At 48.4% G+C, this 26,573-nt stretch overlaps 2 protein-coding genes across 5 annotated transcripts in view; both read left to right on the top strand.

Annotated features, from left to right (window-relative positions):
• The first annotated feature begins 935 nt into the window (after positions 1-935).
• On the top strand, positions 936-23,458 carry Mlc1 (modulator of VRAC current 1). Of its 2 annotated transcripts, XM_052748614.1 has the most exons (12): positions 951-1,146; positions 1,677-1,893; positions 2,946-3,035; positions 5,779-5,832; positions 5,966-6,067; positions 12,475-12,576; positions 12,935-13,006; positions 13,435-13,551; positions 16,651-16,707; positions 17,293-17,415; positions 21,099-21,260; positions 22,208-23,458. In XM_052748614.1, exons 1-12 carry the CDS (start codon positions 1,079-1,081, stop codon positions 22,280-22,282), a joined length of 1,239 nt encoding a protein of 412 aa, XP_052604574.1. In that variant the 5' UTR covers positions 951-1,078; the 3' UTR covers positions 22,283-23,458. The 2 variants fall into 2 exon arrangements, with proteins under 2 accessions (XP_052604575.1, XP_052604574.1); XM_052748615.1 differs by lacking the exon at positions 2,946-3,035 and having other exon boundaries at positions 936-1,146.
• Positions 23,459-24,476: 1,018 nt separating this feature from the next.
• The window catches only part of Ttll8 (tubulin tyrosine ligase like 8), a 65,617-nt gene continuing 63,520 nt past the window's right edge, over positions 24,477-26,573 (top strand). The window contains exons 1-2 of one of the 3 annotated variants that reach the window (XM_052748602.1): positions 24,477-24,995; positions 25,618-25,722. In XM_052748602.1, the coding sequence (XP_052604562.1) occupies positions 24,590-24,995; positions 25,618-25,722 (511 nt within the window). In that variant the 5' untranslated portion in view covers positions 24,477-24,589. Of the gene's footprint in view, positions 24,996-25,614; positions 25,723-26,573 lie in introns of all 3 variants that reach the window. The other 2 variants (XM_052748601.1, XM_052748603.1) reach the window with 2 other exon arrangements.

Genomic DNA, 26,573 nt, shown 5'->3' with positions numbered 1-26,573 from the left:
TACTGATTTTAAAACTCAGTAAACTTGGGAGGTTTCTCAACCCATTTGAAAGAAGTTCCAGATGTCTCAGGGAGCAGTTGGGGAGAATTGTTTCTTGTTTTAATTTATTTTTATTTTATGTGTATGAGTGTTTTGCCTGCATGTATACATATAATGTATGTATGTCTAAAGCCTACACAGGCCAGAAGAGGGTGTTGGATCCCCTGGAACTAGAGTTATAGACGGTTGTGAGATGCCAGGTAGGTGCTGGAGTTGTAAGCTACCATGTGGATGCTGGGAATTGAACCCACGATCCTCTGCAAGAGCAGCCAGTGCTTTTCACCTTTGAGCTGTCTCTCCAGCCCTGGGTAAACTGTTTCTAATCCTTCTTGTTTGGTTGAAAAGCTAAGATAACTGAACAGCCCTGATGAGAAACCAGTGACTGAGCCCAGACTGCATGTGGTTCTGCTGTTCAAGGGCCTGTTTTTTCCAAGTACTCTGGGCTGAGCCTTTTCGAAATGCGAAATGCACACAAAGAAATTGTTGCTGTAATTGCGAGGGTGCCAGTGTCTCCAGGCAAATGAAGCACATTCATGTCCCTTTTCTCTGCCCAGTGAGCAGAAATAAAGGGTGCAGTGGGACCGTTCTTGCCAATCCTTGGGGCTACCATGGGAACCCATGGCGGAATTTCCAGCAGTTCAGGGGCCAGCCTTGCCAAATCGAGAACATAAAGGTTTACGTGGCCTGACAAAGGAGATTTCCATCGTGTGATAATGGGAAACAAAGACGGCTTAAAAAGATGTATGATGTGTGACCTTGGAGTAGTTTTCTGTTCCAGGCCCAAGGCTCGTCAGGATCCACCCCCAGTGCTGGACTCGGTTCTTAGCAGTACTTCTCTTTCCAAGACACCCTCCTGTCAGTATGCAGGGGACCAGGGGCTCTTCCCGTCCTCCTTGTGTTAGGAAAGCCCCAAGCCTGTGTTCAGGCGACCAAGGCGGACATTTCTAGGCTCCACTCCCTTAATCTCCTCATTGAAATTCAGGAAGCCGTGTGCCTGCCCCTGGCTGAAGTGCGGTCTGGCTGAGCTTTTGTCCCCCTTATGAATAGTTCTTGCTGGAAGTCCATCACCCAGAGGCCAGCTCTCCCAACAGCCGGACAACAGCAGAGGTAAGCATGAAGACATTAAGCTGCAAAGTAGGTACATCTTTTGTAGTCTCAGGTTACCACTTTGGGTGGAATGGGTGGACTCCCCCTCTGTTTGGGACTCATAAAGTTCCTAGTGAAAGTTGGAATGTCCTATATCTGAAGACTCAGATGAAGTCTAAATGACTTCATCTGAATCCAGATGGGTTTGGGTGATTTTATTCACTTTGAGAATTGAGCGCTTATTTCTTAAGTTCATAGCCTCATTGTGTGAGCATATTTCTTTGTGTAAGAAAGGGTTTGCTTAAGGCAGACATGGTAATGTGTACTTGTGCAGTAGTTTAAGGCCAGCTTGAGCCGCACCTCAATATTTTAATATCTGTGATATTTTGTCTCAAAAGAGAATTTTTAAAGCAATTCCTTGAAAATGACCCATTGTGACTGGAGGGTTTTCAGTTGTCAAAACTGTCCATGATGATTTCATTGCCTAGGAGGGAATGAATGGTGGTCTAAATCTGTTCATGAGTCTCAGCTTGGCTGTGTGTCACCCTCAGTGGCATGCCTGTCTCCAATGCCATGACACGGGAGGGGCAGTTCCGGGAGGAGTTGGGCTATGACCGGATGCCCACACTGGAGAGAGGTCGGCAGGAGACTGGACGACAGGACCCAGGCAGCTACACACCTGACTCAAAGCCGAAGGACCTGCAGTTGTCCAAGAGGTTACCCCCGTGCTTCAGCTACAAGACATGGGTATTCTCTGTGTTGATGGGGGTGAGTAGCTCAACACCATTTCAGAGGACAGCAGACACCATGTCCTTCCAGTACTGGCCATGATCTATAGAGACTGGGCCTCGATCTGTCTCAGGTGGGTCAGGCAGGAGCAGCTCCCATGTCGGAGGGGTGCCTCTTGAGTGCTGACATACTTCTTTTGTTTGTGTCCTATCGTTTACTTTTCTTAAGATCTGCTGGGTGTGGGGGAGGGATATGCCCCTAAACCATACTTACCCTGAGCCCACAAGTCACCAATCACGTGGCTGGCATGACCCTGTACTCCTGTACATGAATGGTCTATGGAGGTTGGAGGCCATCTCATATTTCAGGGTGGCTCTGTGGAGTGAATGACAAGGGCTGTGGCCAAGGCTAGGGTCAGGACTATGGAGTAGGGAGGGTTACAGCAGCCATAAGGACCATAGGGACGATGGGGGAGCATCGAGAGGACTAAGTTGGGTGTAGCTAGAGAGCAGATCCAAGCTAGACCAGGGTGGGGCAGTGCCATATGGGGCCGCAGGACATGTGTACACAGTCTTGCAGATAACCTGGGTGCTTACAATGTCCTTTGGCCCTGAGTGTGCACAGGAGCTGAGAACCAAGTCATTGCACACTTTTCTCTATGGCTGGAGCTGAGTTTCTGCAGCCCTAGTCTGAGAGGCTACATATAGACGGGGACTTCTCCCTTTCAACATCCCAAAACTTTCCCCAGATTCCAGCTTGGATCAGTTTCTGCAGAAGCAATAGGGCACTTGTTTTACAGGCTCTGAGCCTGGACCTGGGATTGGATCCTAAATCCCCAGATATTACTCCCCGCCCCCACCCCACCCCCCAAAGAAACCAGTGTAGCAATTTCTGCTCTGGCACCAGAGGTGGGAAAGGGGAGGTCCCTTCCTTGGGTTACACTGGTTCTGCCAGGAGGAGTTGCAGTCATACAGGACCCAGACATAGGCAAAATAAATATGGGAGGGTGTTGGTTAATATGGGAACAATTACGTTGCTGTCATCATCACACAGAGCCAGTTATAACCTGAATCTATGTCGCTCTTTTGCAGAGCTGCCTCCTTGTGACCTCTGGGTTTTCGCTCTACTTGGGGAACGTGTTTCCCTCCGAGATGGATTATTTGCGCTGTGCAGCAGGCTCCGTAAGCATGCTCCTCAGCTACACCAGCACCCTAATTCTCCCATTATGGGTTCGAGCCTCTGTGATCTGGGGTTTATAGGTTTCTGTTAACTACTCATGTGACTAGTTTCAGTAGTTTTGAAACTTACCAGGTCTGACCCCTGTGTGGGCAACAGCACTTTTGATCCTGGTATATTGTGGTGTCCTCCTGCCCCTGCTGACTTGGGTGCCCCTAAGGAGACTGCACCCCTGTTCCTCCCAAATTCTGATGCCATGTTTCTAGAATCTCATGCATTGCCAGATACTGTCCTCACAGGAGGGAAGGAGAGAGCCACTAACACCCCCAGGCTCTATGTCTCCTGCCTCCCCAGAGTCTGGCCAACTCTAGCACAGAGCACAATATCCTCTCTGGGTCAGTGTGTGGTAGCTGGACTATAGGGACCTCCTCAGAACCACCCTGTCTTAGGGTTTCTATGCTGTAAAGAGATATCATGACCATGACAACTCTTATAAAGGAAAACTTTTAATTGGGGTGGCTTACAGTTTCAGAGGTTTAGTCCATTATCATCATGGCCGGTGGTGTGCAGGCAGACATGGTGCTGGAGAAGGAGCTGAGAGTTCTACATCTGGATCCACAGGCAACAGGAAGTGAACTGTCTCTACACTGAGTGTAGCTTGAGCATAGGAGAGCTCAAAGCCCACCCTCACAATGATATATTTCCTCCAACAAGGCCACACCTACCCCAACAAAGCTACACTTCCTAATAGTGCCACTTCCTTTGGGGGCCATTTTCTTTCAAACCACCACACAATCTATGGTCCTTTGAGGTCCTGGATCCCCACGTTCACTCACTATGCCTTTCCCTATTCAGCTGGTGACTGGCCAGCACAGGTCAAGGTTCCTGGGAGCCTTTTCTTCCCTAACCTCTGCCAGGATCCCCTACCCCTCCCACAGGACACTGCTCCCATCAGTGGCCTGAGTTATCTTAAAAGACAAAGGACACATGGAACTCAGCAGTTAAAAGCACTTTCTACTCTTGCACAAGACCAGGGTTCAGTCCCCATCACCCGTGATGGCGTATAACCATCTGTAACCAGTCCCAGGGGACCCAATGCCCTTTGCTGATCTCTGTGAACACCAGGCACACATGTAGTACACAAGCACACATGCAGACAAAACACCCCCCACACAACATACAATAAACCATTCTTTTAAAAAAGAAGGAAGAAATGGCACCAGTTTCTTTCAGCCCCACACCTCAGCCATGTTCACATGCTGTCACAAGCCTCTTTGTACCTTTATAATAAAACTCTTTGAAAGAATGTGGACCCCTCCCTGCCACTTCCTCTCTGGATATGTCTACCGTGTCCTCCTCATGGGAGCAGGATCAGTGTGATCCTGTCCCACATTGCTCCACACTGATCCCTCAGTCTCAAAGGCGGGGAACACTCTCTCCTGCCATGTTCCACCCCGGCAGCTGTCTTCCCAGAGGCTGGTGTTTGGCCTTTGGGTTACCTGAGTGGGTCCCAAGCCCTACCTCAGACCTCAACACAAGTTTCCTTTCTCTCCCATATCACCCACTCTGTGTCCTACATAGACATTCCCATTGGCCTTTGTCCCGTGAGCCCCTCCCCTCTTAGGTCCCATCTGCTGTTCCTCTAGGGGACTAGGGTCCCATCGCCCACACGATTGACCCCACATGGCCGACCAGACCCAGGCTGACCCACCGCCAGCTCCCCTGACACCCTCACTAACCTCCTCCCCTGGGTCTTGATCTGGCTTTGGAGTCACAACAGTAGGGTCAGACATGGCCTGGATGACAGCCTCTGAGATAGTAGGACCCCTAAGTGCAAGGGGACACTTCTGGTCACACAGATACTCTTTCCTTCTGGGCAGTTGTTCAACAATAGCAAGTTGTAGTATGACTTCCACCCCCATCCAACTAAATGCTATTTTAAATTAACTTTTTTGTTTGTTTTGGTTTTTCAAGACAGGGTTTCTCTGTGTAGTTTTGTGCCTTTCCTGGATCTCGCTCTGTAGACCAGGCTGGCCTCGAACTCACAGAGATCCGCCTGCCTCTGCCTCCCCAGTGCTGGGATTAAAGGCGTGCGCCACCACCACCCAGCTTTAACTTTTGAAATATAACATTTTTATCAATTCTTTGAGGATTTCATACACACACATACAATGTACTTGGACCATATACTACCTCCACTCCTTCCCTATTCTCTCAGATCTATGTCTGACCTCTCTCCTCCCCCTCACAACTTCATTTCATTTTTCTTTTTACTAACCCACTGAGTCCAATTTGGGCTGAGTCAACCCACCAGGGACCATGTCACAAAAACAAAACAAACAAACAAACAAAAACTCACCTGTCTTTCCCTCCCCAGCAGTCATCAACTATCAATAGTTCCTCAGCTAGGGGTAGGAACTGGTGAGGCCCTTCCTCCTACATACTGTTTAAATTAAGTTACTTTGTAATATCAAGGGACTTTCAGGATTGAGAGAGCTCCTTGTATTGGGTAGACTGATGATGATGGTTTGCCAGCATGACTCAAATCACTGTACAGGCTTAAACATTGTGGCTGTCTTAATTATATGCTGAGCTGGAGGTAAAACCCAAGGTCTATAGCACCGTAGGCAAGAGCCCTAACTCTGAGCTACACCTGGCCTGCAATGCTCTGTTTCAAGGTTGACACCATGTCCAGGGCACAAGACTCAGGTGGACTCGTGGCTCACCCAGGTTCTGGTTCCTTTTCAGTGCATCCCCTCAGCAATTGTGAGCTTCGCTGTTGGGAGGAGAAACGTCAGTGCGGTAAGTTAAGCCTTCAGCGACGCCTCCTCTGCAGACTTGGGGACCCCACAGTACTGAGCTGTGGAAAGCAGGTGTTGTCTTGATTTCTTTGGTATTTTTAAACGAAGGAAATGTCTCCTGCTTTGTTTTCTAGATTCCCAACTTTCAGATATTGTTTGTTTCCACATTCGCTGTTACCACGACGTGTCTAATCTGGTTTGGATGTAAACTGATCCTGAATCCGTCAGCAATAAACGTGAGTCACTGGAAGGGGATGTGGGTCACAATGGATTTGATGTTTTTACCTGAGTCATGTCTTCCCACTGATGTCAAATGCTGCTCCCACTGAGCAGGGGTAAGCTCTGGTTAGAGAGTCACTGGAAATGTATTGATCTTGCTGGTGTGTGTTGAGGATTTTTGCCTGTGCTTCTGAAGGAAACTGACATCTCTACTAGATTCTGAGTGTATTTCTTTGGGCAAATCTGCTGATAAATGACATTTCAGTGTCTATTTCCCAATGGCAACAGGCCTGGGATGCAGCTCAGGGACAGAGCATGTGCTTCTAATATGTGCAGTGCTTTGCATTTTAGCCCATTACCACACATATTAAACAAATAGCAACATACTGCTGTACTTTATCCCATCTATGATATTGTTTGTAAGGCATCCTCTAATTTCTTACTACTGAGAAAAGTGAGAAAAGATTACATAAATTGTGATACTCAATAAGAAAAAAAAAATCTCACCAGAAATAAGGATGCCCTATCTAGACTTGTTCTAGGAACACACAGGCTGCTGTGTATAGAAGGCTGGCTGGATGCTGTGATTATTGAGTGCATGTAGTAAGTTGCTGGGTATGAAAAATAAATATAAAACTTTAATTGTGTCACAAAAGTTGAAACTATTCTCTAAATACAGATGCCTTATAGAGTTAAATGTGTAGAGCTGGTTATGTTAACACATGCCTGTTATCCCAGCCCTTAGGAGATGGAAGGAGGAAAATCAGAACTTCAAGGTCAGCCTTGGCTATATAGTTAAGTTTGAAGACATTCTGGGCTATAGGAGACCATGTTTCAAGAAACAACAGCAACAACAAAACAAAAACAAAACACAAAACCATAACCAACCAAATGAATCACATAAAATTCCTGGGAATATGTCTAACAAGAGATTAAAAACTATGGCACATATCTTTTTATGTGTTGGGTATTTGATCTGCACATATGTCTGTGTACCATGTGTGTACCTGGTGCCTCCAGAAGAGGGTGAATGACACATATACGTCCAGAACAAATAGAGGGTGAGACCATGAGGCAATGCAGGTTACAGGGAGAGGCTCCTCTCCAAAGTCTGCATAGGTCCTGGCTCAGGGGCGCACAAAGAAGGAAAAGGATCCCTCAGGGACAGGTGGGGACACGTCCTCCCACAGCCAAAGTGCTGGAAAGCAATCCTAGTAAAAGGGTAGGCTGGGCATGGGGTACAGGAACCATCGTAGTCAGTTAGCCCAGAGTCATATGGTATTGGGGGCTTCAGGCTGTGATCTGGGGTACCGCAAGCACTGAACTGAATTATTCCGATGGACCCCTCACCTGCCCCACAGATGAAGACTTGAGCTGTGTGGGTGCAGCTCTGAGAGACTGCTCTCTCCCAAGCACAGGCGTGCCCTGAGGGTGGGAGCAGGAGATGCAGAAGTGATAGAGGACGCCTTCAACACACTAGGATCCCCAAGAGATATTGGTGCCTGAGGAGAAGGAGGAAACCACACAGCCAGGTAGCTCAGCACATGCCCAGAGAGACCCTCTGATGACAGCTGCAGGCCCTTTTGGAGAACTCGTATTTGGTACTCGTATGTATCTTCTTAAAATGAAGACATTGCGTCATCCCAAGTGCCAACCCTGGAGAAACGCTGGCACCCATGGCTAAGAAGCAGGCATGAGGGGCTGGAGTGGCGGCTCAGCAGTTAAGAGCACTGGCAGTGGACCAGCAGCCCCAGCCTCACCTGATGCTTACATCTGCAGAACTTCAGTCCCAACCGCGCTAGGCGTCAGACTCCATACGTAACTAGGCCCTCCAGGGCCCAGACCACGTGGAGGCCTGGTGATTATTAAGCCAAGAGTAAGAGCTGCCTGGGGTAGGTGGAACCTGAGGAACCCAGTATTTGGCCCAGTCCTGCTCAGAAACTATGTCTTGTTCAAGGACATCCACATGAGGGGTGAAATAGCCATGAAGTGGACAGATGTTCAGGAACATGGTTCCATCCAAGAGTTATGCCACACTGTCCTGTGAGCCCTTCCCCAGATCCTCTGCTCCCGACTAAGGGCTGGGAAACCTTTGGCTGCTATTACCTGGTGGTAGGGCTCAGCTGTTCTTGCTCTCTACCCATCTCCTCATGGGTTGGTATGATGACTAATCTTGGTTGTCAACTTGAGTACATCTGGAACCAACAAAAACCCAAGCAGCTGGGGACAGCTGTGAGGGGTTTTTCTTGATTGGATTATTTGAGGTGGGAAGACCTATTCTAAACCTGGGCCACACCTTCTGGTAGTAACCCACGTAAGAGATGTAGAACAGAGAAGCCTTTGCCTTTTGTCTGTTTGCCCTAAATTGCACTGGTGAGTCCATCTGTCCCATTACTGAGGCATTCCTTTGCTCATATTAGAACCTACTTTTTGGGGATTCCAACATAGTCTAAAGGCCAGAAGCTCTCTAGGATTCTACCACCAGACTGGACAAGTTCACATGACGTTTCCAAAAGGCACATGAAGAATCATCTATTTACCCCAGATAGAGAAATACATCTACAGGCCCAAGAAACAAGCCCAGCTCTTGGTGAACCAATGAGCTCATTGGTGTTACTTACAGGAGCAGGGGTGACTTCTTATATAATTGTGGGGTCGGGGAGGCTCAGAGGGAAAGTTAATAGGGCAGATCTCACGAGAGTCTCCTGTGTGTCTGCTTCAAGGTGGTGATGCTCATGTCCAGCGCATTGAAAACAGCTGCACTTAACTTGCTTTTGGATGGTGAAGCAGCTTGTTCTTAGTTAATCTGCATTATATGAAATAATCACTTTGAGGCAGTGCCTAGCCTCGGATTATTCCCATCTGATTAAACAGCAGCCTTGACCCGAGTTACTCCATTTTGAGTGGAAGTGACAAGAAAGAACAGCTCAATCTACATCTTGTTTACACAAATAAGAAAACCCACCATTTGCCAAGATGTACAAATTGGCAAATGGTAAATGACACCTGGAATATATCAGAAACACCAGGCATGTGAGCTTTTCCATCCTACTAGATGGAACCTGGGCCTATAAAAGAAGGAGCACCCCAAGACCGAAGTGTGGCAGGCACAGTGACCAGTCACTTTGTCACTTGTCATGAGACTCACCAAGACTCACTCACTGCCACAGGGAAAAACTCCAGCCCTCATCCCTGTGTTCCAGAGTAAGCATAAGTCTCTTCTGCTAACCACGCCAGCCCACCTCAGACTGACCCTTAACCCTTGAAACTGACCCACTTCAAAACCCTCCCAGACCTGCACTTGACATCCTTTTGCCCGAACAGCTCTGCACTTGTTAAGACTTTGTATCTCCCTTGAAGACTTCTCACACCTGTGTCAACTCTGCCCCTGACTTCAGAACCTCAGTTTCTCCAACTTCACCTGTTGTCAAGTCTGGTCATGCACTTGGTTACAGGCTTTTGCCTCAGCTCTGCTTTGGTCGGCCCTAGTTTGATAAAAATTCTCGTTTTCGTTGCTGTTTGGCTCTCCTTGCCCCTGAAGATCTGGGGGAGGGGTTTAAGCTGTGCTTGTCTATAAGTACTCTCTAGCCTGGCCCCAGAGATGGCTGGGACTTACAGAGGAGCTAACATTTTTCTCCGGCTCTGTCCTCATTGGTCTGGCAGGGCTGGGTCTACAAGGCAGGTGGTTTTCCGTTTCAGTTACTCTGCTTGGAGCTCCCTGGAGAAGCTGCAGTCCCTGAGAGAATCTGCTCTGACCACCGCAGGCTCCTCTTGTCCAAGAACACACTTCCATGAATTATCTGTCACTGAGTTGCCACCCTCTTCTGAGTGTCCTGACTGTTCACTGTCAGGATCCCAATGAAGCAGGCACATGGAATTATTTTTAAATACCATCCACATATTATTGATTTCTGATATCATTATGTGACAACATGAATACATAGGCCGAGTGACTTGATTCTTTGACTTTTATCAAGGCTCACTGTGTGGTAAAATGGATTTTTCTTAATGTTCTAGAGTAGTTATCAAAGAATGAACAATCTGTTTTATTACACAGAGAATTGCATTTGTTTTTTAAATGTTGGCTTTATTACTATCTAGATATGGTGAAGACAGCAGGTCAGGAGACACTTACCATTGAAAAGACGGTTATTGCTCACAGATTCCAGAGGAGGGGACACCCACACCATCAGAGCCACCAGGGGAGCACCAGGGCAATGTACAAGCAGAGGTAGTGAAGGGGAGATAGGCTAGCATCTCCATTGTGGCCTCCACAGAAAAGGACAGGTCAGACGGGAGAGACAGACGACCCTCCAGCCTGAATAGTTTCCAAGGGTGCTGGACTCCAGGCTAGTTGCCTGGATCCTGCCCTGGGGTGACAGGCAGGTAGATAGTTAGGGGGTGTATGGGGTGGGGAGGTTGTATACACTGTTGTTTGCCAACTGTAGTCATTAGGCATCCCTAGGAAAATCAAGACTGTCCAGGATCAGCCTGGCCACATGCCAAGCATCAGAACACACACACACACACACACACACACACACACACACACACACACACACACAAAATGAAGTATGTGGTTATTGTAACACATTTCTGGTTGTGTGTGTGTGTGTGTGTGTGTGTGTGTGTGTGTGTGTGTGTGTGTATGTGTTGCTTGCTTTGTTTTGTCTCACTATGTAACCCTGGTTGATCTGGAACTTGATGTGTAGACCAGAGCTCTGCCTGTCTCGGCCTCCCAAGTACTGAATTAGGTGTATACCACTAGTCCCTGCTGGATAAGAGTGTTTATGTGTTTGTGCTTTTGATCAGTCAGTTCCTGAGAAAAGTATGTTCAATTCCTTGCCTACAGTTGTTGGCTTATCTATTTCTTCCTGTACGTCTGTCATTACTTTGTATATTCTGATGTTGTTAGTCAAATATTACTGTATAGTCTTTCTCTTACAAATTTATTTTCAAAACCACATGTATAGCACACAACTATAATCCCCACAACTTGGGAGGCTGAGACAGGAGGACTGTGAGTTCTAGACTAGACTGGGCTACAGAGTTAGTTCAAGTCCAACCTTGGCAACTTAGTGAGACTATTTCAAAAGAGGGCTATGGGTATAGTTCAGTGGTAGAGTACGTATTTAACATACAGGGGACCTCAAGTCCAGGTCCTAGTACTGTATAGTGAGTGTCCATATCAGTTAAATATTTACTTGTTATTTATTTATTTGTAGGGACAAGGAGCAAATTCCAAGCCTTGTACATGCTAGATGTGTGCTCTGCAAGTGTGAACATTTTCCTAACTGCTGACACAGTTGGCCTCAAAGTGGTTCTGTCACCCTCCAAGCCTTGTATTTGCAGTTTCTAGAAACTGTGCATGGAGCTGAACATGCTGTGAACATTGGTGTTTTGTGTGTGCTTAGAATGGGGAGGAAGATGCAGCTCGAGGGCTTAATATAAGAGGCAGTTTTGCTCCAAAGGGGATAAAAAGTAGTTTATCGTAAGCACGATAAAAGTAACCAAGACCTAGGAAAACAAACTCAGGTTACCATGAATGACGTATTCTGCTGTTACATGAACCTTTATAGACCCAGAAAAAATGAAAGTCCTAAGTCAATGCATTTGCCAGATACACTGGTGTGGACATCAGGTAGGCAAGTGATGAGGGAGCGGGGAGTCACTTTTATACCTTGCAGATGTTATAACATATTTAGCTTTATGGTATTGGAAGCTAGAGGTCTTTTAAGTACACATTCCAAATGTTTTCCCTAGGACTCACAGAGACGTTAGGTCAGATACAGATATTAATAGTGAGTGGTTGTTCAGGGACTAAAGACAGGCCCAGGTGATCTGGGCTCTTTATCAGCCACATGCCAATTCTCCACAACCATGAAGTTCTAGTTATTCAGTCATGGTGAGAGATTTCCAGCCCAAGTGTGACTTCTATAGAGAACTTTGGCTTCCAGGCCCAGTGGCCTATGGCATGTCTTTGCATAGCCATTCACTAAGAGTAGTTTTAAAAACAAGAACCTGGGGCCAATGATATGGTTTAGCAGATACAGGTGCTTGCTGCCAAGCCTGAAGACCTCAATCCCCAGGACCCAGAGGTGGAAAAAAAAAAAAAAACAAAAACTGGCTCCTGCAAGTTGTCCTCTGACCTCCACATGAATGCTTTGACTGGTGCCCCCACCCCCAATGAATACATTTAATTAAGAAATTTAAATATCACAAAGTTTAACCATGTTCAGAGAGAGAGATTGAAAGAGAGAAATCAAACTAAAAACAAGACCCCTACAAATGAGAGGCGGTATGTTGCCCATGGCTTACTCAGGCCTATGACAAGGAGAGCAGAGCTGGATTAGCCAACTGAAGGGGGATGGTAGCTTTCTGGGGGAAAGGACTAGTGTGGCTGAGGCCCGTGTTTCCTCTGCAGATTAATTTCAACCTCATCCTGCTCCTGCTGTTGGAGCTCCTCATGGCAGCCACAGTGATCATCTCGGCACGGTCCAGTGAGGAGTCCTGCAAGAAGAAGAAGGTGGGTCTCCTCCTCATGCCCCTGAGCTGGGCCTGGCTGCAGGAGGCCATGAGTGGGAGGGGACAGCTATGGGTTGGGGGACTGCTGGCTGAGCCTGGGGGTGATGGTACAGCACCACTGCCTCCCCCGTGTCCTTCCCATCCTGTACCGTCTTTGGGACTGTCCCTGGAAGGCCAGCTCTTGCAAACATGTTGGTAAGCTCCAGTTGTGGTGACTGGACATGTCCACATGCAAGGGGAAATGTTCCTCCAGATTGAAGGGCTGTGACATTGAGGCTTTTAGAAGTATACTCCTGCCCATGGCAACCAGCACCCGTACCCAGCATTCTATGGCTCCATGAGGATTTCCTTCTTCCTAGGGTTCCATCTCGGATGGCACCAACATTCTGGATGAAGTGACTTTTCCTGCTCGGGTCCTAAAATCCTACTCTGTAAGAAACACCTCCCTCTTCTTTCTCTTGTTTTGACGCAGGGTCTAGCTATATAGCTTCGGTTTGCACTGAACTATCAACCCTCCTGACTCAGCCTCCCACGTTGTATTACCACATGAGCACACTATATTGGGCTGGTGGTTCTAATGAGTGCGGCAACTCCATGTTCATCCTCCTCAGGCTCAGTTCTGCCCATGAGCCTCACTGTGGGTCAGGTGGCAGCTCCCTCCACCATCCACCTCTTTGGCCTTCTCTAGTGGTTTCTCCATGTCAAAGAAGAGCACCTACTGAGCCCACAGCCTGTTCTGGGGAGGTCTTGTATCTATACACTGCATTCCGAGACTTCCAGGGTAGCTCTTCTCTCACCATGGGGGCAGACTATTGGTGTGGTGGCCTAGCAAGGTGACTGTGTCATTTTTTTCCCCTAGGTGGTAGAAGTAATTGCTGGTGTCTCTGCTGTCCTTGGGGGAGTGATTGCTCTAAATGTAGATGAAGCTGTCTCGGGCCCACATCTTTCAGTGACATTCTTTTGGATTCTAGTGGCTGTAAGTACTTCCTGGCTGGGAACCTTGTCTATGGATGTAGCTAGCTGGACATAGTTGCAGCCAGTTTTAAGGTTCCCTCCTCAGACCCTACACGGCTGGTTTGTTTTTTTTTTAAACACAATGTTGATAACATTCAGATAGGAGAGCATAAAGGAGAGCCCCCCTAAGAATCTGGGAACCAAGGATTAAATGTAGTTGCATGAAATTTTATCTTAACTGCTACTCTTATATTACCTTCATATTTTTCTAAGAAATCCAGTTGTTTTACATTAAATGCTGCTATGGTAAACATTTAGCACAAGTGTAACTATGTGGGAAATGTGTGACACTTGGCCACTCTTTTAAACATGATCCTTTTGCCATTTTAAAGCATTCCAAGTTTGCCCATGTGATTTAGTATTGTTGAGTGTCTTACCAATGTGCTGGGTTCAGATGCAGCCAAGGCTCATTTTGGGCTCATGATACTCCTCAGAACAGTCTGCCTAGAGCTCATTATTTCTACACATCTCGCATTTCACATCTACTCTGAAACCAGTATCCATTATGGCTTGTGTTTCCAGATGCTGACTAAAGTAGTCATTTTGTACCATGCCACTAGTGACCTGCCATTGGCCCCTGGTTTGTCCCGTTCTGCTTCTCTGGCTAGGTGGATCTTTAGATTCACTTCTCTTCCCATCTTAGAGAAGTGAACAGGTGTGATGCGCTTCCTTCACCTCATCCATGGGCTTCTGAGCCGGAAGTGGGTTCTGAAGCTGCCCAGAGGATCCATCCTTGGCTTGGCTGCTTGCCTTCTGTTCTAGCTTGCTTTCTACTGTTATGACAAAGCAATATAACTGAAAGCAGCTTGGGGAAGAGAGGGTTTATTTGGCTTACACTTCCATGTCACAGTCCATCATTGGAGGAATTAAGGGCAGGAAACTTCAAGCAGGAACCTGAGGCAGGAACTAATGCAGAGGCCAAGGAGGAACATTGATTACTGACTTATATACCATGCCTTGCTCAGCCTGCTTTATATAACCCAGGACCACCTGCCCAGGGATAGTAACATAATGGCTTTGGCTCGCCTACATCAATTATTAATGAAAAAAACACCTCATGGACTTGCCTCCATGCCAAATGATGGAGGAATTTTCTAAATTGAGGTTTCCTCTTCTTAGATGAACTTGTGTCAAGCTGGCAGAAAAAAATAAGTATACCTCCTTAATCTTTCTGTTCAGCCATGGGGAGGCAAATGCCCACTAAAGCTATGGTTCACCTCCCTTCTAGGGACCCAAGGCGCCTGTGATCGATCACCTCAGTGAGCTTTAGCCTTGGCTATCTATGTGTTCATTCTAGGAGAGCCCTGGAGACACGGGCAAAGCTGTCTGTGAAAGTTGTTCTCTGGAAGAGACAGGAGTGGGCCACTGCAGAGCTCTCTTACATGTTCAGGGGGCACCCTGAACCTGATGTTCTCCGAGGAATATCAAACTAAGGGATAATCTCATCTGTGTGGTCTGCAGTGTAGAGATGGCTGGGGAATTAATTACACGCTGAGCTTCTTGGGGACAGAGACTACTCACTCCTGTTCCCAGAGTGAAACCATGAACCTGACCTTCCCTCAGACCCATCCTCTTCCAGGACCTATCTTCTAGAATGCCCCCTTGTCCTTCCTAGCAAGATATCCCAGGTCCTACCCAATGTTGACCCTTGGTCCTGACCAGCTGTAGCTCTGTGCAGCATGACCTCACTTCTCCAGGGCAGAAGCAGCTTTGAAATGGATATGAGGACCCAAGAAAGAAGGCCTAGGATTTGAGGGGAAGGAGAATTCCTGGAGTGGTAGTGAGCCAGTGCTATTTATCTGAGTACTGGCTAGAAGATGGTCAGAGAGACCAAGGCTGTAGACAGTGGTCTGGGATGGGGATGAGGCTGAAGCCTATCCTTGGGTCTACATGGCTGAAGGCAAGAGCCCTACCCCGGCTTGTTGGCGTGTTATGGCCACTCCAGTTGCTTCCTGACTGGTTGCTTAGTATCCTTTATTCTTACTTCCACACCTGCTCCCGCTGTAGCCAGAGGGCAGTTTTGGAAATGCCACCCTCAAAAGAGACTCCTGTGTTGGCACATCTGCTTCAGGCCCTGCTCATGCATGTGCAGCCACCTCAGCCTCTCTAGTCAGCTCATCTCCCGTCTCCACTCACTTTTCACTAGGGTCCTTGACAAGTGCAGACCCCTTCTTGGTGTATCCAAGTCTAGGTATCCTGGGGCCAGTACTGCTGTCCTGGGGCATGGGCATTTCCGTTGCATTTATTTATATGGATAAGAACTTTTGAGCTGGGAGACAGTTCAGGAGCTCCTCAGGCTGTTTAGGGTCCTTGGAACTCCTGGGGCAATGGCTCAGAAAGATGGCCAAAGGGCTCATTAACCTCCCTGACATCTCTGCTATCCTTGTTGGCCTGGAGTTTGGAAAAGACATTTTGGTCTCCAAAGGAAGAGCCCTGCAGCTTCCCCAGCCCAGGATATGCAGACCTTCCTGTCTTATCTTGAAGAGGTACCCACCTAACCCAAAAAAAGCTTGTGTGCAGCTCGGGTCCATGTCCCAGAAAAGTCCGTGAAGGTGCCAGAGGTTAAGGGAGATCCCTATGAATAGAGAATAATAAGGAGGAACAAGGAGACCCTGGTTTGGGTCCTAGATCACAAAGCTGAGATTTCTCTTCATATTGCTTTTGGTACCACTAGAGAGTGCTGCAGATAGATCCACACTTGACCATGTTGCCCTGCGCTGCCCAAGTATGTAGCATATAGTCAAGTGACCAGGCTGAAGCCAGAGAACACAGAGCACAGACATGACAGACAGGCGTCAGCAAGGTCATTCCAGGGGACTTGGACACTTGGAATGTCACTTTGTCATTTTTGCAGCGTTTCTACAGGAGTCTTAAATGTTTAAATAGTTGAGAAACAAGAAGCTACTAAACCCGTGAGATGCTACCCTGAGCCTGGGCCACTTGTGGCAGCCCTGACTTTCCTTCTACTAGATAGAAGGGCGAATGTCATCAGAGCAGGAATAAGGGACGAGGAGTTGTCTTCTTGCACAGCCGTCTCTAAGATTTCCTCTTCTTTCCCCAGTGTTTTCCAAGTGCCATTGCCAGCCATGTGACAGCAGAGTGTCCCAGCAAGTGTCTGGTAGGTGAGCCCCAGCCCTTCTATGGTGCCATGGGTCACACTTTGGGTGTGGCTGAACAGGGGCTGAGAAGGAGAGGCTCTCAGGGGCCAGTGGGAAGGACCAGGGCAGGCACCACTGCCCTGGAGAGGATCCACAACTGTCCTGGAGCCCCAGGGGCCCGGCTACCCTATCTCTGGAAACAGGACATAAGCATTTTAGGTTTGGAAGCCAGAAATTCCTGTTGCTGAGCAAGGGGTGAAGGAAAAGACCAGTTCATTAGCTTCATCCTGCCTCCTGTGGGGCTGGTTAGCTGGTAGCAGCCTAACTGTTGTGCAAATGAGTGTCCGTGCTGGGTTGTAAGGCCCTGATCCATGGGGGAGGTTAGAACAGATCTCAGAAGAGTGGGAGACGTGAATAGCACACAAGAGCTGATTTTTCATCAGATCAGACAGTCGCATGTGAAATTCAAAACCTCACATGTCATACACAGCACTGAGTGAGTGAGCAGAGTTTGTCCGGAGCCATATAGTGGTCCAGCCTCACAAATTCCCAGGCAGGTAATGCTGGCCACACCTGCTACCCAACCGCATCTGTTTCTCTGCCAGGTGGAGGTGCTGATTGCCATCAGCAGCCTTACATCCCCGCTGCTGTTCACTGCCTCTGGATATCTGTCCTTCAGCGTGATGAGAATCGTGGAGATTTTTAAAGATTACCCACCAGCCATCAAAGTATGTATCCATTCTCCTTTGAGACTCTTTGGAAACAGAGCCACTCACCGATAGAGTCTGAGGAGATGGCAGTGGCCAGGACAAATGGGCACCCACCTGAACAAAGTGGCTTTGCCCAGTTTGCTCTGGGTGGGGTGGGGTGTGTGTGGAGTGGGGTAGGATTTTCTTTCTCCATGTTGGTTCTGTCCCCGACCGGCTGCTAGGCAGCTCTGCTCTGGTTTCTGCCCACTGCTTTGGGTTTGTTTTTTGTTTTGGGTTTTTTTTTTTGGCTTTTGTTTTTTTCCCCCTCCCTGCCTATCTTAGCTCGGCCCTATAATAGGCCCCTACTTCCTTCATCATGACTGTGGCTTTCCTCTGTCTTCTGAGCACCCATGCGCATCTCAAGTCCAGTCATCATGTTACAACCCACTGGGATCTCAGTCAGACTTGCATTAAGTTCATAGATAGATCTGAAGATTGGAAGTGTTCTGACTTCGTAGCTTTCACATAGGATATCACCAAGTGAGACTCCTCTGGGGACCCTCAGCACATTTCAGGACCTCAGGCTCAAGCGCATGCAGCTGGATTTACATCTTAGATGCTTGGCATTTGTTTGTTTCCAGGATAAGTGATTTCCTCCCATGAGCATATTATGAGGAAAGGGCAGTGCAGCACCAGTGAGATGCTTCAGCAGCTCCCCCTTGCACTCACACGTACTTACACTGATGATGACATGAATGTCACACTCATCTGGGATGAGTGTCAAACTTTGATAACTCAACCCTTCACCCTTTCACAATTAGATGGTCCCAAAGTAAGAACAGTCCCCTACATATCCAAGTCCCATTGTCAGGTCTAAGATGGTCAACATTATTGTATGATATTGTGTAACATTCAGCCCATATTGATCTTCATGACTGTTTTAGAGCAGGATGTCTTGCACTTTGGTCTGTTCAGTTCAGGGAAACCTTATCCCCTGATGCTGCCTGGAGTGTGGCCCCACCTATTCATCTGTTGCCAATGCTCCTGAGGAGCACAAGGGCCCTGTTGAGGTGAAAATCATTGTGGTGTCAGGCTCGGGCTCTATGTACCTCCAGCTCTGTCCCCAGCACCTCCCCTATGGGCTGATGCTGATGGCTGATCTTTTCCTGGTAGGTGAAGAAAAGGTGAGGGCCTGGTTTCTCATTTCTCTGCCATTCTTATGCTAGCATATTGCAAGACAGACAGAGAGCTTTGGTTTTTGTTGAACACCACTGAGGACTCTCTAGGCCTCTAGTATTTTTAGAGTAGTGTTAACATTCTGCTTTCTATGATGAACTTGACCCAGATGCGTCCAGAGGGCACCTGCCAGGTGAGTGCTCCTATGATGACCAATCAGTCTTTCTAGGTGGCCACTGAAGACAGCCTAGGCTCATGACCTTGACCCAGATAGGAACAGGACACAGAGCTCAGAATCTGCCTCTGTGTGCTCCCTCTGCACAGGGCTCTCTTCTGAGTCCTTTCATTGAACAGAGCTGGGAAGAACTGTATGTTTACAGATATGCTTTTGTATTGTTTCCAATTCAAGTTGAACATTCTCTGCTTATTTTTTCCCCAGAAGTTCTTTTACTTGATGTTTTCATCTCTTTCTCCTACTTCAAACATGATGTTTCTGGTAACATTTAATAGCCTTTCTACGTAATTTTTGTCTTATAATAGACACATAAAATGACCCACAATTACAAGAAACCAACATTGCTACCAATAGCCCACCTTCTGTGTGTGTGTGTGTGTGTGTGTGTGTGTGTGTGTGTTTAATATTAATCCCACTAAAGAGTGACCCTCATGCTGTGTGACAAAATCCCTTTTCTGTATATGATTTTGATTTGGTAAGTGGTTAAGTCCAGTGGATTCTGGATACAGTCAACATTAGGGTTTGTTTCATTTTACATTTTAATGATATTTTCAAAATAACATTTACATTTATAAAGCTGTACAAAGGGTTAATTGAGGAGCAGGGGTGCCAACCTACTACTTGCCAGCTACCACACCGTTATAATTTTCTCTCTTTCCCCTCGAAGCAGGTTGGGCATTCTAATCACTATTCTGTATTGGGAGTCATTTTGTTTTGTTTTTATTTTCTGAGACGGGGCTTCTCTGTGTAGCCTTGGCTGTCCTGGAACTCACTCTGTAGACCAGGCTGGCCTCAAACTCACCGAGATCCTCTAGCTTCTGCTTCCTGAGTGCTGGGATTAAAGGCATGCATCACCACTGCCTTGTGTTAGGGGTCATTATTTTTGGTTGTGAGCCTAGCCTTTAACGGCTGAGCCATCTCTCCAGCCCTAGGGGTCATTATTTAACTCAATAATTTACCTTAGTGTTTGGTAAACACCCAGAGGGATCAGAACTCCTCTGCACTCTCTCATTAATCTGATCAAATGTTGCCCCATTGGCCTGACAAGTCCCTGGTGATGGGAACTGGGTTATTTCCAGCCGTTTGCTGTTATGACTAGCTGCTGATGACCAGCCTTTATGCACATGTCATGTGGATTTGAGGATGAGCACCTGGAAGAGGGACTCTAGAGATAGCAGATATGTCTGGACCCTTAAGTCCTCACCAGAGAGCTTTCTAGCACGATTTTTCCAGAGCATGGCAAAGCCATGGATCACCAATTTCATCTTTTTCAAGATGCTTCCCTTGTTGAAGCCACATTTGCATAAAAGTCCTTGTTTCCCTCAGTCCTTTGACACACTTTCTCATGGACTGTGCTCCTGCCTGCAAGGTCCTCTCCTCATATGCCGCCGTCTGTTCCATCCTCTTGCTGTGTACTGGGACTGCCCTGTACTAATGGCAGAGGCTGCATATCTGCTTCCTTCCCTTCCAGACAGGAAAACTCCTCTTTTTGGGACACACGTAGCTTTTGCATTTATGCATGAATTTATATTTTAATTTTTGAGACAGGGTCAGCCTTGAACTTGAGATCCTCCTGCCCAGGCCTCCTGAGTGCTGGGATCATGGACTCACATCATCATGCCAGTCAGCACTATGTCCTTTATGGGTTAACATTTAGTTGCTCTGTGTTTCTGTGGGATGGTGCTGAAAGCCATCCATCTGGTTGCTTTGTGGATATTTCTGAAGCACCCTTGCTATATGAAGTGCATTTTATTGCCTCTGGCCCCTGGACTCAGGACAAGGACTCTTGCCCTGTCTTCTTGTTCTCTCTTATTGCCTCTCCCTCACCAGCATCTGGTGTTCAGGTCTCTTTGCTGGTAGGTCTGGGCCCATGACTTTCCTTCAGCCAAAGGCTCTTCAGAGCCAATTCCACTATCAGGAGTGTGTTTCCTGCAGATATATAATTGACATTTTTGGCCTCTCCTGCCCTTTGCACATCTTCAGCATGAGCCACAGGAGTCCCACATGATCTTAACCTGCCTATAGTTGTTGGATTGGAGGGGTGGAAGGAACACAGCCTGGGTCCTTCTTATGCTCACTTGTAAAATGCAAGCTAGCGGAATTGATTGAACTGGAATGTTCTGGTTCAGAGTACTGAAAAAAGAAAGCATGTTTGGATTTCCAGGGCTCAATGGTCAAGTGGTTCTGACTCTGTGGAAGCCTTAGACAGGGAAGAATTGGCAAGAGTCTGCCTGCGGACCTGCTCACGTCTTGGGGAAAACTGGCAGGAGTCTGCCTGTGGACCTGCTCACGTCTTGATCTTTCATTGTAGTCCTATGATGTGCTGCTCCTGCTCTTGCTGCTGGTGCTATTGCTTCAGGGAGGCCTCAACACTGGCACAGCCATCCAATGTGTGAGCTTCAAGGTCAACGCCCGGCTACAGGCTGCATCCTGGGACACCCAGGCCTGTCCCCAGGAGCGCCCAGCAGGGGAGGTGAGTGGTCTGCCTTCCCAGGATGCCCTATCCTGGGTCCTCAGAGAAATGGATGTCCTTCAGTATTTGTTGTGATGTTTTGTGTTGTTTTTCCTTTATTTGCGGTTTTAAACACCCAAGAAAAATCATGGAGAAATAAAGTTTGAACTAGGTTATTTTTTAAAAATGAGCACAAACCCATTCATGAAAAAATGCCATGGCCATAGGGCTTCCCGCTGTGCTTTCACAGACACAGAGAAAGCCTTTCCTAGACTCCCACAGAAGATGCCATGCTCTGCAGGGGAGGGCTGCCCCTGCCTGGCATGTGGAGCTCCTGCATCTAGACATTCCAGTGACCAGTGGGCGGGGAGTAGCCAGTCCACACTTATCTGAACGAGACTCTCCCTACCCCCAAACCCCATCCTAAGTTCTGATGCCCCCACAACAGGTTGGGCCTGCTCCCTGAGCCAATCTGTCCCTGTAGGGTCTTCTTGGACAAACTTACCCACTGCCATCAAGGAAGTGACCACAAAGTACCTGGTTGTTCTGTGCCCAAGGAGATGTCCAGGCAGGTCCTGCCTGGCAGGTCCGTGTCCTGACTAGCAGGCCCTAGAGCCAGGTGAATAAATTGTTGTTGCCAGATTCCAGAAGTATCCATCTTTGGAGCTCTGAATAAGTGTGCAAGCTAGAGTTACCCTTTCTCGTGTCTGGAGGCATGTCTCGGCCTCAGTTGTCCACTTCTTTTGCTGCCAGTTGCATGCCCATTTGACACCTGCCGACGCTCTGGAAGGATATGCGGGCATTTCTAAGATGGTCTGTCCCTTCTCTAGCGTCCTCTCCCCTCAGTTCTTTCACAAGTGTAGAAGCTTGCCTCCAAGAACCCAAGATGCTGCACAGACTGAGCTGAATTTGCCTTCCTTCCAGGTCCGGCCCCGATGAGGTAACACTGTCCTTGTCTCTTATCACAGGTGGCCAGAAGCCCCCTGAAGGAGTTTGACAAGGAGAAAGCCTGGAGGGCTGTGGTGGTACAGATGGCCCAGTGACTACAGGATAAGGAGCCCGAGTCTTGGTGTCTGTCTGACCTCCGGCATGTTCAACCGTACAGACGCTAACTGTCCTGCAACAACTGCTTTCTAACACACTCTTTCCCTCCTGTGAGGGCCGGCCAGGCTGCAACGTGGTTTTCGCTTCCTGTAGTAGTTCAACTTTGGAACGGGCAAACGTTGAAGGTTGCGCCCCGTCGGGAGGGTCAGTTCTGTTCTTCCCAGGTGACCCTGCTGGCCTAGGTCATCCTTGTTCTCCAGCCCTCTTCACTCCCTGATTTGATCCTTACGCACACATAGGGGCTGATGTTTTGGCCTCAGGGCATTCCCCTGCCTCCGCATGCTTGCCGCAGTGTGGGCATAGTTTGACTGTGAGAGTCACATTGGCTTTGGTGAAAATCATGGCCAACAGATGGTTTGTATACCACCCCCCAAACCCCAGAGATCACCGGGATTCTCTCAACTGACGAGAGCACCGAGGAATCCACAGTAAGTTGGGTCCCTTGTAAAACAGAACCGTTTTAGGAACTGCTTCCCTGCCAGTGCTTTCACGGAATCTGTTTTGTTCCTCCTCCGGGAGGTGAGCGGCAATGTTCCTTTACTGAGCTGGGGTGTATCAGTTCCAAGGAGGCTAATGGAAAGATGAGAGGTGCATTTTGTGCCCCTAAAGAGCTGCCAGGGTCAGGGAGATAATGAAAACCTTTCTATACTTCTTACTAAATGCCAGGATTCATGCAAAGTGCAGTTGTTATTTTTAGTCAGAGAAACACCTAGTAAGGCACCTGGAAGGTAGAAAGTACCAAGCAAAGCAGCTCCATCTCCAGCCTTGGGGAGTCCCTGTCCCATCTTCATCCTCTGCAGCTCCAGAGGGCTGGGGCCTGCATATGTGCAGAGCCCTCTAGGCTTTGGGCCTGCTGCAGCTCTGCTGCACGTTGTTGGGTAGGGAGGGAGCCAAGGGGAAACTGGGATGGTAAGCCATCTGTGAGGAGACGGGAGACTTGAACATTCAGGACCAGAATGGGGCAGGGGGGGGGGGGTTGCTGCTGGCTTGCACTTTCTAATTTTAGAGAGCTTAAAAAACAACTCATATAAATGGGGTCTAAAAAGTGTCTCTTGTATACTTTTGTTTGGTATAGTTTAATATGCTTGGGCAATAAATGCTAACATGCAAATGTGGTCATAGCCTGTTAAATGCTTCCGAAAAGAAAGAAAGAAAGAAAACAAACAAACCAAAAACCAGGGATGAGAAGTAGGACCTTAGAGTGGAAAGCCATTTTTAATTTATTTTTTGATGTGTATGGTGAGTAAAGCCTGGATCACCAGTCAGGAAGAAGCCTCCTACACCTGAGAGCAAGACCTATGAAATAAAGATGCCTTTGATCCAGCAGTTCTCACCCTAATGCCACGACCCTTCAATAAAGTTCCTCATGTTATGGTGACCCCCACCATAATATTATTTCACTGCTACTTCATAACTGTAATTTTGTTACTGTTATGACTCATAATGTAGATATCTGGTATGCAGAATATTTGATATGTGACTCCTGCAAGGGGGTCATGATCCACTGCTTTAAACCAAATGAAAATGATCTGAAGTTTAGGCTTTAAAACAGTGACAATGCTGGGTGGCGGTGGCGCACACCTTTAATCCCAGCACTCGGGAGGCAGAGCCAGGCGGATCTCTGTGAGTTCGAGGCCAGCCTGGGCTACAGAGCGAGCGAGATCCAGGACAGGCACCAAAACTACACGGAGAAACCCCGTCTCAAAAAGCAAAAACAAAACCCAAAACAATGACGACTTGGATGGATGGATGGATGGATGGATGGATGGATGGATGGATGGATGGATGGATGGGCCTTCCTTAACACAGCCCAAAGTGCCACATAGGGAACTGGACAAAGACAGGAACTGACCTGTTAAGGCAGTGAGTGACTGTAGGGAAGGGGACAGCCTGGGAACACCGAGTGCACAGCATAGGTACCCCACTAATGAACCTAGGTACCACAGCCACCCTGACCTCGAGGAGACACTCTCAGCTGGCAAAGGGACTGGGGAGAACACCTGCCTGGAAGGACCCTGGGACTCCATCTCCACCTCTGACCTATGTGGAGGCGTCTTGTGAACAGCAAGGGAGCCAGGAGGGAGGAAGTCGAGGGTGGGGCAGGGTGTGACTCCCTGGTCTTTGTGACTTGGTGTAGTCTGAGTGCTAGGGTTGTCTGTGTGACCCTGACAGGTGCGTGGGAGATGTGGAGCGGGAACTCATGACCCTGGCGGGGATAGCGGGCACTTGAGAGCTAACCCTGATGCATGGCCCGGGCCCGCACTGTCAGGAGCCTTAGTCCCCGCCCCCGTCCCCGCCACGGCACTGGCCATTCCTCGGACCGCAGCATGGGACTAGATCCAGAACCAAAGCTCAATGTGAGTGCCAGCAACGGTGTCCGGACTCAGTCCGCTCCTCGGGTATCGACTGCGCGCCGCAGCCATCGGCCTCCCCACGTGCGCAGCCGTCTGCAGCCCCTACTGCCTGTGCGTCCGCGAAGCCCCACACCCCGAGTAGGGCGCCACTCAGGACGCCGCAAGCCAGGCCACCAGCGCCATGGGTCTGCACAATGCGCCGCGCAGCCAGGGGCCGTTGCCCGGGGCGACCACAAGACGCCCAGCCGAGAGGCTCGTGGCTCCTGCAGAGCAGCACGCGCTTCAGGGCGGGTCCCAGGTGAGCACTGTTTGCCCTCAGACACGCCAGGCCCGTCCTCGCTAGCGCCCAGGTCCCCCTCCCACCCCGCGTTCCGAACCCCGCCCCGCCCCCCTCCGATTGGAATCCCCAGGCTTCGCTCCTTAGAACCGCCAAACTTTCCCAGCCTTATACCCTGACACCTGTCCGCTTTCACCCCACCCTGCCTTTTCAACCTTCTTTCCTTCACCTTCCCACCTCCCTCCAAACTCCGTAACTGCCTCCCCTTCGACCCTAAACCTGTGTCCCAATTTCTGACCTGTCTCCCTACCTTGACCTCCCCTTCTTAGCTCCAGACTCGTGTTCCACCCCTGACTGGTTCTCCCACTCAGACCTCCCTAACTCTGCCCCAAACCTCTCTCTTCAACCCCGGGCTTTCCTTCCTTAACCCTGAGCTGTCCTCTACTCTAATTTACCCATCTCACTCTCAGACCTTTCCCCCACTGGCCCGTCTTTCCATTTGACTTCTCACCCCCAAGCCTCCAGCTCATGACATGTCCCCTTACCCCAGACCTCCCTCCCAGACCACCCTCCCACACCACGGGCCTCAGAACCCCACCCTTGCTTCCCTGGGTATGTCTGACCTCTCCACCCTTGTCAGCAGGGGCTGGGGGCCAAAGGAACCAGCTACTCGAGGCGAGCATGGAGAATGGCGAAAGGAAGAAGCTGTCTTCCACTTTGCCCGATGAAGATCACAAAGAAGAAAACAGTCCGTACCATTTGCATTCCGCATTTGCAGTCAGCCCTATTCAAAGGAGCAGGCATAGGGATTTGGGGATAGAGGAGGAGGCCCAGATTCTGCTGCCTCCTGGGGTCCTGGGATTTCTGAGGACTGTGAAAATCAGATAGTGTTGGTCCTGGGAAACTGTTCTGGTAGTAGAGGGGGAAAGCTCTTTATCCAAGTGGATTCCTGCACTTGCCTTTCAGATAAACTCACGTTTATTGGCGAATACCTAAATACCTAAAAGTAAAATCACGTGTCATAGATGGGTACAACATTTAGTTTTAGAAGATATAGTTCAGGCTTACCAGCTGGGATTCACCCCATCTGCCACACAACTGGTGTTGGCCTTGCCACTTGGACCATTCTGTGAGTGCTACCAATCTCTCTTTCTTAGATCCATGATACTCCAGATCTTGGTTTGCAGGTATTTCTTGTACGTTTTGGACACCAGTTTTGTGTCAGATCAGTATATTATAAATACTCATGAGGATCTGTGGCTGGCCATTTTAGTCTTAATGATTGCTTCCCTAATCTTAACTTCTAAGAGTTTGGTTAGTTGGTTGGTTGGTTTTGGTTTTTGTTTTGGTTTTTCGTGACAGGGTTTCTCTTTGTAGCCCTGGCTGTCTTCGAACTGACTCTGTAGACCAGGCTGGCCTCGAACTCAGAGATCTGCCTGCCTCTGCCTCTGTCTCTGCATCCCTAGTGCTGAGATTAAAGGCATGTTCCACCACTGCCCAGGCCCTTTTCTTTTTTTTTTTTTTTTTTTGGTTTTTCGAGACAGGGTTTCTCTGTGTAGCTTTGCGCCTTTCCTGGAACTCGCTTTGGAGACCAGGCTG

The sequence above is a fragment of the Peromyscus californicus genome, unplaced genomic scaffold, assembly GCF_007827085.1.
Source record: "Peromyscus californicus insignis strain IS unplaced genomic scaffold, ASM782708v3 Scaffold_20__1_contigs__length_68692818, whole genome shotgun sequence".
Classification (NCBI taxonomy): domain Eukaryota; kingdom Metazoa; phylum Chordata; class Mammalia; order Rodentia; family Cricetidae; genus Peromyscus; species Peromyscus californicus.
Note: the sequence above shows the minus strand (reverse complement) of the source record. Positions and strands in the feature narration are given on the sequence as shown.

Excerpts from the sequence above, each read along its gene's own strand:
- Mlc1 (XM_052748614.1), top strand. The coding sequence starts at position 1,079 with ATGAATAGTTCTTGCTGGAAGTCCATCACCCAGAGGCCAGCTCTCCCA. Across the intron at positions 16,708-17,292 it reads AGTGTCCCAGCAAGTGTCTG|GTGGAGGTGCTGATTGCCAT; the intron begins GTAGGTGAGCCC and ends TTTCTCTGCCAG. Across the intron at positions 21,261-22,207 it reads AGGAGCGCCCAGCAGGGGAG|GTGGCCAGAAGCCCCCTGAA; the intron begins GTGAGTGGTCTG and ends CTCTTATCACAG.